The sequence below is a fragment of the Leucoraja erinacea genome, chromosome 11, assembly GCF_028641065.1.
Source record: "Leucoraja erinacea ecotype New England chromosome 11, Leri_hhj_1, whole genome shotgun sequence".
Lineage (NCBI taxonomy): Eukaryota > Metazoa > Chordata > Chondrichthyes > Rajiformes > Rajidae > Leucoraja > Leucoraja erinaceus.
The window spans coordinates 34412796-34428128 of record NC_073387.1 but is presented as its reverse complement, the minus strand read 5'-3'; the positions used below and the strand labels follow the sequence as shown (position 1 = coordinate 34428128).

Below are 15333 nucleotides of genomic sequence, written 5' to 3'. Positions count from 1 at the left end.
AAAAAGACCCATGACGACCAAAGTTTACTTGCGGAAAAATTTTCAATATCCTGAAAGTTTTTCCGCGACCTAGCTGACGCCGCGAGTAGGCGGGAACCTCCCTCGAGCATGAAGGTGTGTTCCAGCCACCTCATACGACCTCCTAGGACCTCGTGTCGACCATGCTGCGAGTTTGAGTCCAAGACAAACTCGCAGCTTAGATCGCCCAAGTGGGACAGGCCCTTGAATACGGTGAATAGGAAGTGTTTTTGACCAAAGAATAAATCAAGCAGCAATCAATGAAGCAGTTAAACATTTATTGGCAGTTCTTTTACACTTCTGGTTCACTTAAAATAAGACATTTTTTGTCTGAACACAGATTTTCATGAGCTACATAGGCATCATTTAGTAAAATTTGTATTTTGGTATATAAACTAAATACCTTGATTTTTTTTTTCTCTCTAATCTTGCATGACGTCATATCGGGAAAATAAAGTCCTGAAAGCAAAGAATATAGGCACAAAAATATCGTCCCTCAACTAAAGAACACTTCTATACATCTAAAGAATAGATATTTATTCATAGCAATATTTGAAAACAAATACTGTAACATTCAGCAGTTCATATTCTTTAAGATATCAGTAGTAAATATAGCACTTCCCCCTCCAAGTCAGAAAACATCAATACAAGTTTAGAAAATATAAATTAAAGACTTGTTCATATATTTGTACTCCTGAGTTCATGAAGAAATAATGGGTTCCAATCTCCCTCAGGATGGCTCCGAAGAAAAAGGGAAAAATTTGGCAACCTTGTTTGGAGAACTTGGACTCTGACAATCTGCTTCTTCACCAATTTTAAAGAAGTTCTCTTGATCTCTTTTCTTCTGGGTCAATTCTTCCTCCAAAGCCTGCATGAAAAAGATCACTATTAAATATCTGACAAAACATTCAAAAGCCCCCCAAAGACTAACAATAATGCTAAATTCATCAAAACCATTCATCTTTTTAGAGTTAATGTTTTACAAAGCACCTCATTTCAATGAACACAGGCACTGATATTCACTGATGACTCTGCAACATTTAATTTCAGACAACATTCAGGTATGGGTAATTATGTGGCAAGTAATATTCATGCCATAAATGTCAGGCAACTGTCAATTGATAAACTAATCATCAATCTTGTAATGTAATTGCATTGCTATCAGATCCTCCCACTACCTGTATCGTGGTTACCATTGACCAGGGGCACAACTGGATCAGCCATAAATATTATGACTATAATTGGAGATTAGAGACGATTTATTTTGACCAGTCAACACATCTATGTTTACACATCATGCAAATTCTTAATTCCAAATTGGTTATCTTAGAGTATGTTCTGATGCACTTGGAATTCATCTATTGAGATTCAGCCTTGAGATTCATCTATTCTGCTGTCCCCACTTTAGTGGGAATTTAACATGCTTATGATATAAATATACAAGCTGTAATCACAGCAGAGCAGACAGTCTGAAGAAACATATTGGGACAAAATGCATTTTGGAACATTTCTATTCCAGGAACATTTCAAACTCCAGTTCAAGAATATAATTCCCCTTCCCTTCAATGTGAATCATTAACATTCTGTGATATTTGTATTCCTTTAAAACTTAACCCAAGTATTTGCTCAGTTCATTTCTAGAGTGCTGACAAGATAGTGAATTTGCAAGATCATTGCATTCAATATAAAGTTCAGCATATTTAAAAGTGGGTATGATGCCAGGGCCAGATTAAATGCATCTCGGGGTCTTAAAAGCAGCAAAGGCCTAACTACCATTGGCCCCAACCATAGCTTTCTAATGTTCTTTAGCTACTGATAGAGGGCGAGAGAACAGGAAGTTTGTTGTAATATTATTTAAAAACAAAGAACAAAACAGACAAATATAACATTATTAATGGGCAAATAGTTTGAAAAAAATCTGGTAGAATAGCATAGACCAGCATCTAAAGAGGCACAGGTTAATCAAGTTCTGAAAGCGTTGAGTTCTTCAGATTGTGTTCAACTTAGATGCTCTAAATGAAAATTGCGACTAGAAAAGAGCATCTGATTGGGCCTACGTACAATTCAGCAAGGCGCTTGACAAATCAAGAAAGTAAAAGCATATGGGGTCCAAGGAACAGTGATAAGCTAGCGTAAAATTTGACTAAGCAGCAGAAAGCAAAGGAGTAATGATTGAGAGGAGCTTTAGTGACTGGGCAGCTGTGTGCAGGGGATCCTGCAGGAGTTACAATTATTCCCCTTCTTGATTGGACTGGACTGTGCTGGACACAGTTAAGAACTTTGCTGATGACACTATAACTAGTAGCGTGGCTTACAGTGTTACGAAATGTGTAGGCGTTAGGTAGTTAAGGCAGCATATGGGATCAGGCCTTTATTGACCAAAGGAGGAAGATCGTGATTTAAGGGTATAAAACACTAATCAGATAGAGGACTCTGCAGTTCAGCAATTTTTCTCAGCTGCATCTCAAAACAAGGCTAGTCTCTGGTTTCAAGATAGTGTCTCCTTGCCAAAGTGGAAAACAGATCAATCCCACAAACCCTTCCCAATGCCAATATTAAGTTGCCGACAAAGATACTGTGACTAGAAAATCAGGGGGACAGATAAAAAGTCTTTATTGGAATTCTCCACATTTGATACATTTAACCGAGACATGAAAAGGCTCCCCTAAAATTTGAATGACTTTTGGCTTCAATCGAGAAGCAGTCTAACTTTATATATACACAGATTGATTAGTAAGACTGGATGTTACAATCCCTAAGATTTCACTACAATTGACATTCTTGGGTATGACCACTTGGCAAATTTGCTACCAATCAGACACGTCTTCAGTTGTGCTCAACGTCACTGGGTGTTTCGGCCTTTCATCACAAGACACCCTCAGTCGAGGCAGGCCCACCCCAGGGTGATCAGCCCTGGTTGTGTCTTATTTTAGCCTCTAGATGGTCAAGTGGCAGCCCAGACAGCATCTTTCCTCTTCAGCCACAGCCAGTGATTGCTCCGTTCGGCGGGATTGGCAGTTCTTTTATTGCCCTCCTTTGTACCTGCCCTTTGACTACTACTTCCCTCAGGAGCCTTGCGCCAGATCTGGCTACAAAGCCCCTGCACCCCACCTCCACTGGACACACCCTTACACTACAACCTCTCTCCTCTGCTGCAAGGTTTGAATATCAAAGCTTTTTCCTTTCATAAGCATCGTCCACAGCCTCCTGACCGTCAGCTCAATGATGAAAACACGCCGACAGGAGTTGGACCAGAGAACGAGGTCTGGTCGCAGGTTGGTAACTGCGATTTCAACTGGGAACGAAAACCTCTGGCCTAGGTCAGCACGCATTTCCCAGTCCCTGGCTGCGTTCAGTAGGCATGAGTTGAGAGGCGAGGGGTTAGTCCCTGTTTCTCTCCTTCCCAGATGAAGGATGGTATTTGAGGGAATGTTATCTGGGCATTGATAGGCATGGTGTTGGTGGTAACTCGTGCATCCCCTTCAAGATGTGAATTACAGTCACTATTGCAATACATATGCAGCAGCTATTTTGTGAGAGAAATAGTGTTGCAGTCCAATTTTAGTGAAAAACTAGTCTAAGTGGGTCCCGTTGGGTCCCAGTCACACGGGAGGCCTAGTCCCCCAATGCAACCTATTCCACCACTCACCCGTTCCCCCAACGCAATATTCCACCACTCACCCATAGCCCCTAACTGCGCAAGTGGGGCTCATTTCCCCTCATCCCCGAGCGCTCCCTCCCCCTTCTCTTCATATGGGAGGGGAGGGGGGGGGGGGGGGGGGGGGGGGGGATTGGGGGTTGGGAAGTTCAGTGTGTGTATGTAGGCAGGAGGAGTGTGGGAGATTTGTGGGAGGGGTGTGTGTGTGGGAGGGTGTGTGTGTGCGCGCCGGAGTGGTGTGTGGGGGGTTGTGTGGGGAGGGGGGTGTGCGGGTGGAGGGGTTGTGGGTGGGTGGGGTGTGTGTGTGTGTGTGTGTGTGTGTGTGTGTGTGTGTGTGTGTGTGTGTGTGTGTGTGTGTGTGTGTGTGTGTGTGTGTGTGTGTGTGTGTGTGTGTGTGTGTGTGTGGGGTGAGGGCGAGTTAGCTCTGAGAAAAGACGGGGAAGAGAGGGGGGGGGGGCATCACCGGGGGGGCGGGAGGAGCCAGCAAGGGGGACCAGAGGGGTAGTGACTGGAATGGCGGTGTGATGGGGACTCACAGCAGTCGCTGGTCATTCTCCTCCGCCGGGATTCCTTTTGGCGAAATCTCCGACTCTGGGCTGGGTCTCCGACACTGGGCTACTGCTCGGGGTGGGGCTACTGCGTGTCCCTCTGAAAGTCTGGTTGGAAACCTGTGCCGGCCATCCTCAGCTCCACTAAAGAAGTGATGGAGCAGAAAGGGGCGGACCGTCCCGGGGAGTGACAGGAGAAGAGACTAATCCACGCGGTGCTGGAAGGCAGGATCTGCGCACGCTCATTTTTAAAAAAGATTTTTGAACCTCGCTAACTTTTGCGACATTCAACTGATCGGAATGAAACGGTGCAGCATAGGAGAATGAAGAGTGAACTGGCAAAAAAATCATAGCGCTATCGCGAACCACTTTTGCACAAATAGAATGACCAACACACCAGAAGATAACAAGGTCAGTTTTAGTTATGTATAGATAGAATGTAATAGAAAGATCAGGATTCACTGTGGTGTAGTAATCTGTGAATGTTTCTTTAGACAGTCCTAGACAGAGATGCCCTGACGTTCACATTAGCACTAATGTCCAGACAGCAAATTATACTGCTTTTCATCTGTACAGGAAAAGGCTTCATGATACTTATGAAACCCAATTTGGCATAAGGGATCTTGTCTGAATAGCTTCCAGTCCTTTAATTCTGGCACTAGGAATCCTGCTCGTACACCACTTAATTCTAAAAACTGCAGCAAAGCATTAGAGAAGGGATTTTACCAGGAAAATTAACTGTAACTAGACCAAGTGTGGGCCCTGTCCCCCAACAAAATATTCCAGGCTGAGGGGTTCCCGTTGTTACGCGAGTCACGGCAACTCTCCCCCAACTGCGCATCGCCATCCCTGATATGCCATTTATTGTCACTATACATGTACAGTGAAACTGAAAGCTGCTCGTACTCAGTGCATACATACAATTTTACACAAAAAACAAGAAACAGAAAAACAAAACAGAAGGGAGATGGGGGGGGGGGGGGGGGGGGAAATAGGTGCACAAATTCTACGGCGCTACATACATATATACATATATACAGATGGAAGTCCGTGTTGGGCGGTGTAGTCAGTGCATGTGTGGATTTGAATTTATGGTAGATATAATTCTCGGGAAGCAGCTATTCCCGAGTCTGTTTGTCCTGGATTTGATGCACCTATAGCGCCTTCCAGAGGGCAGCAGGTCGAACAGTCCAAACGCAGGATGGGAGCTGTCTTTGGTGATCTTCTTTGCCCTGCTAAGGCAGCGGGAGGTGTAGATGTCCATCAGGGAGGGGAGAGGGCAACCAATGATCCTCTGCGCTGTCCTGGTTACCCTCTGAAGCCTCTCCCTGTCTGCCATGGTGCAGCTGCCATACCATGCTGTAATGCAGTATGTCAGCAGGCTCTCGATGGACGAGCGGTAGAAGGTCAGCAGCAGGTTAGAGTCCAGGTTGTGCTTCCTGAGGACCCTCAGGAAGTGCAGCCGCTGCTGAGCCTTCTTGATGACTGCTGTCGTGTTGTCCGTCCAGGAGATGTCAGCCGCGATATGGACGCCGAGAAACCTCCCTCTTCCTACCCCTATCCTCCTCCATTCCCCTCATCCCCCAGCACTCCCTCAGTCACTCCCTCCCTCCATAAACCCTCTCCCCTCCATGCCCCCTCCTCTCCCTCTATCCCCCTGCTCCCCCACTCTCCCCCACACAAAATGAAATTAAATGTTTAAAAAAAAAAAAAAAAATGGGCAAGTGGAACAGTGGTTTGAAAAGTGATTTTTGTAAAGTTTAAAATGTCAATAACTTGCATAACATCAATCCAAACAAAATCGGTTTATTTTACATCCTAGGACAATGGTGAGTAAGGTGGGCCAAAAATTGCAGTGCTATCATGTACCGTTTGCCTTGCTTGTACCCTAAAGGAATTTTCTGCAGCAGGCTTTCAAATTAAACACATAACCCATTGCAGATGGACTGTCCAGAATATCTAAATGGACTTCCTTTACTTGCTAGTTAAATGCATTCATTTGGTGTTAACTGAAGGATAAATATTGAACACAATGAATTGGGAAATTAACCAGGTATGTAGCACCAAAGACTAACCAATTCATCAGACCTTCTTAGGAACTTGTACCTTTGAAAGAAAATCTGATGTTCAACAAGGAAATATTAATATTCTTTACTACTTACTACTTTTCTTGGCCTCAGCTTCTCTTGCCAATCCTTGTGTTGTCGGTTGTGATTTTCATCAAGTGCTTTTAACTTCTGGTTTTCATGTTCAATCAAAAGATGGCACTTTTCGTTCTAAATGAATAAATGAGGGATAATTAAAGTTGCGCATCCAATTATTTATTTCCACACAACTTGCTAATTAAGCTCTATCGAGTATTCGAAAGGTATTTTACAAGTGATTTAACCTGTAGTTACTGTCAATCTACAATTAGTCATTAAAGCAAATCATTGGCAGTTACAGAGCAAAAGCAATTTACCAAACCAAAAGCAAACGGAAGCAAATTGTTCCAAAATAAATATTTTTTCATCCATGTATTCAAAAAGCTAAAGGTACAAAGATGCAACAAATTCTATTCAATGCAAACATTGGCTACATTTGTTTGTAATATTAGTACAGTTACAATGATTGGCGATTTGCTGGCAAAATCTATTAATCATTATTCAAAGAGATTATTGTAGATAGCAATTCTACCGATTTAATTTCTTTTCAAATGTGCCTTATGCAGTAGTTACTTAGAATCAAGCTTAGATGTTTTATGCAGGATAATTTAAGAGGAATTCAAATATATTTATTTAAATGTATTTATTTTAATACAAGAAGCTTGACAGGCAAGGCAGATGAACTTGGGGTATGGATAGAATCATGGGACTGCGATATTATACCCACAATAGAAACATGTTTGAGAGAAGGGCAGGACTGACAGCTTAATGATCCAAGGTACAGATGCTGCACCCATGATAGAAACTGAGGTAAGAGAGGAGGGGAGAAGTATTTTGGGGGATTTTTTCTGACAGATCATCCAGAAAGGCTATATGGATGAAACTTAAGAAATAAGAGGATGTTCACTTTGATGGGATTGTATTTTTGGCCTCCCAATAGACAGTGGGAATTAGAGGAACAAATAGAGGGTCATAAGGTGAGGCAAGGCACGTTTTGAAGGCATTAGACAGGAACTTGCAAAGGTTGGTTGGGAGAGGCAATTTGCAAGTAAAGGGACAACTGGAAGCTTTAAATACCGAGATAGGAAGTGTGCAGGGCCAGCATGTTCCTGTTGGAGTGAAGGGCAAGGCTGGCAGGATCAGGGAACCCTGAATAACGAGGGACATCGAGGCACATGATAGGTAAGAGGTATATGCTGGGATCAAACTAATCCCTCGAGTACAAGATATGTAGAAGTACTCGAGTCATGGAGATACTACTGGCACAGAAGCAGGCCCTTTCAGTACACCAAGTCGACGCCAATTATCAGCCCACCATTTACGTTAATTACAATTAAATATATTCTCCCTACATTCTAATAGACTCCTCCCACTCATTTACAACTAGGGGTAATTTAAAGTGGCTAATTAACCCAACAACTTGCATAAATTTGGGATGTGGGAAGAAATTGCAGTGCTCAGAGGAAATCAGTCATTTAAAAAAAAAAAACCATGCAAACTCTACACAGACTGCAACAACAGGATTGAATGTTGGTTTTGCATGTTGTTAGGCAGGAGCACTACCGACTGTGCTGCCCTTTTAGAGGGAGAGCAAAAAAGAAGAGTCAGCTTTGGTTTCTGGTTAAAAGGAGAATATTAACAGGTTCTACCAGTATATTAAAAGCAAAAAAGTAACTAGGGACAGAATAGGCTATCTTAAGGATCAACATAGTCATCTACAGTGCCCTCCATAATGTTTGGGACAAAGACCCATCATTTATTTATTTGCGTGTGCTCCACAATTAGAGATTTGTGATAGAATTTTTTTTTAAAAAAAAAAAAAAATCACACGTTGTTAAAGTGCACATTGTCAGATTTGATAAAAGGGTGTTTTTATAGATTTTGGTTTCACCATGTAGAAATTACAGCTGTGTTTTTACATAGTCCCCCCCATTTCAGAGCACTTTAATGTTTGGGACACATGGCTTCACAGGTGTTTTAATTGCCCCCTTAATGCAGGCATAAGAGAGCTCTCAGCACCTAGTCTTTCCTGCAAACTTTCCATCACCTTTTAAACTTTTATTGCTGTTTATCAACATGAGGACCAAAGTTGTGCCAATGAAAGTCAAAGAAACCATTGTGAGACTGAGAAACAAGAATATAACTGTTTGGAACATCATTAAGAAAGAAGAGAGCTCTGGTGAGCTTACTGATCGCAAAGGGACTGGCAGGCCAAGGAACAGCTCCACAGCTGATGACAGAAGAATTTGTTCTATAATAAATTAAAAACAACAAACACCTGTCTGACAGATCAGAAACACTCTTCAGGAGTCAGGTGTGGATTTGTCAATGACCACTATCCGCAGAAGACTTAATGAACAGAAATAGAGAGGCTGCATTGCAAGATGCAAACAACTGGTTAGCTGCAAAAATAGAATGGCGGGGTTACAGTTTGCCAAGAAGTACTTAAAAGTGCAACCACAGTTCTGGAAAATGGTCTTGTGGACAGATGAGATGAAGATTAACTGATATCAAAGTGCTGGCGAGAGCAAAGTATGGAAGAGAGAAGGAACTGCCCACGATCCAAACCATGCCACCTCATCTGTGAAACACGGTGGTGGGGGTGTTATAGCCTGGGCATGTATGGCTGCTGAAGGTACTGGCTCACTTATCTTCATTGATGATACAACTGCTGATGGTAGTGGAATAATGAATTCTGATGTGTATATACACATCCTATCTGCTCAGCAACTGGGTGATGTCCATGAATCGCAGACTTCAAGCAGTCATTGCATGCAAAGGATATGCAACAAAATACTAAACACGACTTTCATTTACATGACATTGCTGTGTCCCAAACATTATAATGCCCTGAGTTGGGGGAGGGGGGGGACTATGTATAAACACTGCTGTTTATTCTACATGATTAAACCAAAATGTATAAAAATAGCTATTATTAAAATCTGACAATCTAAAATTGTGGAGTACAGAGGCAAATAAATAACTGATGGGTCTTTGTCCTAAAAATTATGGAGGGCACTGTATGTGGGAACCACAGGAGATGGGCAAGGTATTAAATTAATATTTCATGCCTTTTATCATGGAGAAAATTGTGGAAGCCAAGGAATGAAGAGCAATCATGATTGGTGCATTGGAACACATTGGCATTACAAGAGAGGGAGTGATGGCGGTCTTAAGGCAATAAGGGTGGATAATCCCTCGAAGCCACTCCATTGTAACCAATGGCATTGAGGGGAGTTAGGGAAGGAATTATCTGGGCCCTGACAGAGATATTTGTAGCATCTTTAGCCACAGGGGAGGTAACAGAAAATTGGAACATAGCTATTGTTGGGCCTTTATTTGAGAATGGCTACAGCAACAAGCCAGGCCAGTGCCCGAGATCAGTGGTGGGAAGGTTACTGGAGAGGATTCGGAGGGATAGGAACTGGCAGCATATGGCAAGGCAAGGACTGGTAAGAGATACTCAGCACGGCTTTGTGTGGGCAAAATTAGGTATCACTAATTCCATTGAATTTCTATTTGAAGAAATGAGGAAGAGGTTGATGAGGGCAGGACTTTAGCAAGGCCGCAAGGTCCTCCACGGTAGGTTAATGGAAGGTTAAATCACATAGGATCCAAGTTGAGCCAGCCAACTGGATATAAAATTAGGTTGGTGGAAGGAGTCAGAGGATGGTAGTGGAGGGTGCGATTGTGATTGGAGGCGTGATCAGCGGTACTCCACAGGGAACAGCGCACAGTCCACTGCTGTTTGTCATCTATATTAAAAATGTGGATGGCAATGTTGTTAACATGGATAAGTTTGCAGATGACACCAAAATGAGTGTAGCGGCCAATGAAGAAGGTTGAATAAGATTAGAACAGGATCTAGATGAACTGAGGAAGTGGGGCAAGGAATAGCAGATGACATTTAGCTCAAACAAATGCTAATTATTGCACTTTGGCAAGTTAAACAAGCAGGATTTGCCCTGTAAATGGCAAGACCATGAATAATGTTTTAAAACAGTGACCCCCAGGGGCACAGATTATAATTGTGCATAATCTTTCCTTTGACAGGATAGCACACAAAAAGTTTTCACTGTACCTGGCAATAAACTAAACTAAAAAAATGGCAACTCTGGTAGAAATGGTGGTGTTAAAGGCATTCGGCACACAAGTCTTCAATGGTCAAGGCATTGCATTCAGGAGTTAGGATGTTATGTAGCAGCTGTGCATATAACATAAGACCAGACTTGTTAGTTCTTGTCGCTCATTTATCGGATGTTATTAAACTGGAAAGGCTGCAGAAACGATTTAAAAGATGCTAGAGGGACTGGAAGGGTTCAATTATAAGGTGTCTTTTTTTTCTCCATGGAGCATAGGAGGCTGAGGGGTGATCGTGTGAAGGTATATCAAATCTTAAAGGGCATAGAAAAGGTGGATGGTCCGTGCTTTCCCCAGGTTTGGGAAGTCCAAATCAAGAGGGTGCAGATTTAAGGTGAGAGGTGAAAGATTTGAAAGGACCCAAGGTGCAATTTTTTCCCATATAGAGTGCGGTGAGTATGTGGAACAAGCTGCCAGATGAACCTGTGAGAGTACAATGTTTAAAGGATATTAGGATAGGATCATAAACAGAAAAAGTTTTAGAAGGATATGGGCCAAGTTCAAATAAACATCCTAGTTAGCAGTGACAAGTTGGACTCGTTTCTGTGTTGTCCAACCTTATGACTATCTTTGGCACAGCTTTTCCCACTACCAAAAGCATCTATGAGATGCAGCATCCAGAAGGTGGCATCTGTCATCAAGGATCTGCACCATCCAGGCCATGGCAATTCTCATTCTTACCATCGAGTAGGAGGTACAGTAACCCAAGGTCCCACACCACCAGGTTCAGGAACAGATACTTTCCTACAACCATCAGGTTCTTAAACTGACTTGCACACCCTAATCCTACCTCAACAATGGAGCACCATGGATCAATTCTTGCACTAAAGTGGAATTGTTTTTTCTAATTCTTTTGCACCAATGTCTTATTTTTGTATCTATTTTTTTTCTTTTATCTGTCTTGTATAATTTATATTTTTTAGGTGCTGACTGAGTCTATGTGTCGGTGATGCTGCTGCAGGCCAGATTGTCATTGTACTTGTACCTCACTGTTATTGTGCAGACGATAATAAACTGAAATGACTGAATCATTCTATTGTATGATACATTATAACCTCTATAGCTGTGCATATTTCTTGTCTGTTGCAAGTCCTTATCAAACATTATGTTCATATTTTTGAATAGCTCAGATAGCTATGGTGTTTTTCCAGCAAATAGGACAATGTTGCATTTTGCCATATAAAACAAGAACAGATGGGAAAAGAATCGTGCAAATTTCACACAGAGGGAGCAATGATAATAAAGTATGACAGCAATCCAGACAAAGCTGGCTGCATGTAATGATACCCATCAACACTATTAGGAATCAGACAAAAATGATCTACTGAGTTTCTGGTAAGGATGCACAGGCAGCTTTAAAATGTGCAAGATAAGCATCAAATTGTTTCTGCTACAAAAAGCATATTGGCTGAGAAATTATATCATGTAGTGCAGTCTATTTTAGCGCAGTACGAGTGAAGATATATTTCCCGCAGGGTGAAGTTCAATAACAATCATTTCCACATGGCTGGGTACCACTCCAGCATTTAAAATGGCACCTCCTAGTATCAAACATGTACAAGGACAGAACCAGGGGCTGACTATTCAGCATCTTGTGCCATCTCTCCATTCAACAGGTTCATCGTTGATCTTTTGCCTCAGCACCATTTCCCTGTTCTTCCCAGTTATCCCTCAAATCCATAAATCTACTGATTTGCTTAATTTCACAAACCTCCCCATCCCCTTCTCGGGTAAATAATTCAGAAAATTCATCACCCTCTGTCCTGAATGGAAGATTTATTTTTATTGCATCTGTCACCCAATTTTTAATCCTTAGTGCAAAGGCATCATGGAGGCCAAATAATTTGCTATATTTAAGGTGGTGAGAGAAAAGTATTTGAAAGATCAATGGATTGAGGGTTATGGGGAAATGACATAGAAGTTATAGCCAGCACAGATGGATCATGATTAGATTGAATCATAGGGCAAGGTTTAAGGGCCGAGTGACGCCAACCTTCTCATTTATTCCAGATAATATCTTACTAATCTCACCTACATAATTGACGTAGTCTTTACACTGGTCCTCACCATTATCAACCTTTGGATCCATTCATTTAACAGCACCTTTTTAAACTAAGTGCTAATTTGTTCAGTTGCTCATTCATTCTGGGCCTATTCCCCACACTCCAGATTTGTACTTCTTCCATAAATACAACCACAAAAAAATGTTGCTTCAGACAAACTCGTCCTGAAAAAGTCCATGTTATCCCAGTGCACTTTGCTGTGCAGCACTGGATTGAGACCCTATCCTTCTTCCTTCATCTCACACCCTCTCATTCACCTACTCCAGCCAAATCTCCAAATTGGCCCCACCTCCATCACCCCATGTCTTATGTCTATCATGTGAAGGGTCCATATTTAGTCTAGCAAGTCTCAAACAAATTATAAATTTCAAATTCATTACCTGCAGTTGCTGGAGCTCATGGATGTTATTCTCACAAGTCAGCTGCATGTCTCTCATCTGGCTTTCGTGTTTTATTTGCTGATTTTGCTTTTCCATCTTTTGCCTCTTATCTTCCTGTTGTCCAAACTATTTGAAAGCAAAAATCATACCGCGAGTTAAGGAATAAGAAGGATTTACCAATAGTGGTTAGGTTATCCAAAGTTATCCTAACCATTATCCACCCAGCACAATTATGCCCATCTATGCCTTTACTTTATTAGAAGATTGAGGAGATTCGGTACATCAACAAACACCTTCCTGAACCTCCACAGATGTTTGAAAGAGAGCATATTTACAAATTCCATCACAGCCTGGTTCGGTAACTCAACCTGGTTCAGTCCAGGAACAAAGATTACAAAAAGTGGTGAACACTACCAGGTCCATCGGCGATACTGACCTACTCACCATCAAAAGGGATCTACAGGAGGTCCTGCCTCAGACAGGCAGCCAGCATCAAGGACCCACATCACCCTGGCCATGATCTCAGGGAGAAAGAACTGGTGGCTTTAAGTAATAATTTAGATTAAATTATTCCTTTTAAAGATTGCATATTCATGAAAGTACATTGCTTGGTGTCACGTCTAGATCATCAGAATCAGATGTTTATGGGCTCTTGACTCACTACCAAGACGACCACAGAGTGGACTCATTCTTTGAAAATAGATCACTGACACGATACTAATGTCGTCCTTTCCGTAGCTGTTAAATTGAGGAATTACCTGATCATTTAGAAGGCTACAAGGGACCCCATGGCAAGCATTTGTAGATGAAAAGGGAAGGATGGTTGAAGTGATGGTCAATATTGATCTTATAACCTTAATCGCTGAGAGAAACTGGCAAATTATTTCAAAACTGATCCATATTAATTATCTACTACAGTTTAGACAGCAATTTAAAAAAATAAAAAATCAACCATTCTCCATCGGGAGATATTGAAAGCAGTATTTATTTGTTATTAAAACAATGAATGGATGCAACTATGCCACAAATTGTTATTGCCAACATACTATTCATTTTATACATTTGCCTCGGATCCCTCTAAATGGGCACGTGTGTCAATTCAACATGTTCCGAATTTCAACATTGCCAAATCAGCAGATGGAACCAGCAGATTTTTAAATCATTGAAAGGAACCCATTGGTTTCACTGGCAATGTGAAACAGCCACTTTGCTGAATCCCTGCAGTTCAGATTGGCACGATTTAATGACTGAAGAATGAGAATATACAATTAAATATTTTCTCCAATGAAGAGTGTTCAGTATAATCAAAATACTAGAATAAATGTAATTACATGTAATAAATTGTTTACGTAGAAATTTAATGCAATTTTTGCATCTTTAGAAAAATCACCCGCTGAATCCACCAAGCAAATGGCAAGCATATGGAGCATGGGCCACGCAGTTACCTGCTTGATCTTATCTCTGTGTTCTGTGTGGCTCCCTGCAGAGTTAATGCGCAAACTCTTCTTGTACATCACCATTCTGGTCTTCCCCTCACTTCTTTGTATTTTAGGAAGTCTGTTCTTCTCCTGTTGCTGCCTGGTCTTTAGCTGCTCAATCATTCGTTGATTATAACGCTGCATCTGTTCCAACTCCTTTGGGATTTAACCAAGCAAACGAACAAGATGAGATAACACGTGCAAACAATGTTTATACAGTTAAAATCCACTATCCAAGTTGAATATACTGTTTGAAATCATTTTTCATTGTGACATTCTTTATTATATATTCCCCTTTGGAAGCTCCAGCCTCCCAATGGCACTACTCAGTTTCAATAATTTTCATGAAACTAATCCTAGAAGCCCTTCTTCACTAGTGAGTTAGAATACAAAGGGCCTGCTAAGTCCTTGACTGAGAAAAGATATCGCAGCCAAGATTCATCATGGCAAATGTTACAGATCAAGGTGTGCAATGATATATCTTCCAGATTTCAGGATAGTAAAGCCATTTGGAGATCAACAACTAGATTAATGTAGCAGAATACCAGCAATGCATTTACCCATACAACCTGGTACCTTGCACCCTTTGATTACTCCAACAGCACTTCCCACACCCACAATCTCTACCACCAAGAATATAGGCTTCAGACATATGGAATAAGAAAACCTGCAAGCTTCACACATTCTTGACTTGGAAAAGTATCTCCTTTTTCGCTGTGTCTAAATCCTGAAATCTCCTACCCAACCCTGTCGGAGTATATTCACTAGATGGACCACCGTAGTCCAAGGAATGTTCATAAGGGTAATAAACATTGTTTTTAACCAGTGGCACAGATCTAAAAAAATGTTTTAAAAGATGTTTATGGACCGAAGGTCAGAGCACCACATATGTATAATCTTGACA

The 15333-nt window shown here is 41.5% G+C and overlaps 1 protein-coding gene across 2 annotated transcripts in view; it reads right to left on the bottom strand.

Annotated features, from left to right (window-relative positions):
* Positions 1-282: 282 nt before the first annotated feature.
* stk10 (serine/threonine kinase 10) overlaps positions 283-15333 on the bottom strand; it is a 98133-nt gene continuing 83082 nt past the window's right edge. For both annotated transcript variants that reach the window (XM_055643006.1, XM_055643007.1), the window contains 4 exons: positions 14397-14585; positions 12952-13077; positions 6387-6500; positions 283-886 (listed from right to left, as the gene is read on the bottom strand). In XM_055643006.1, the coding sequence (XP_055498981.1) occupies positions 749-886; positions 6387-6500; positions 12952-13077; positions 14397-14585 (567 nt within the window). In that variant the 3' untranslated portion in view covers positions 283-748. The remainder of the gene's footprint in view (positions 887-6386; positions 6501-12951; positions 13078-14396; positions 14586-15333) is intronic.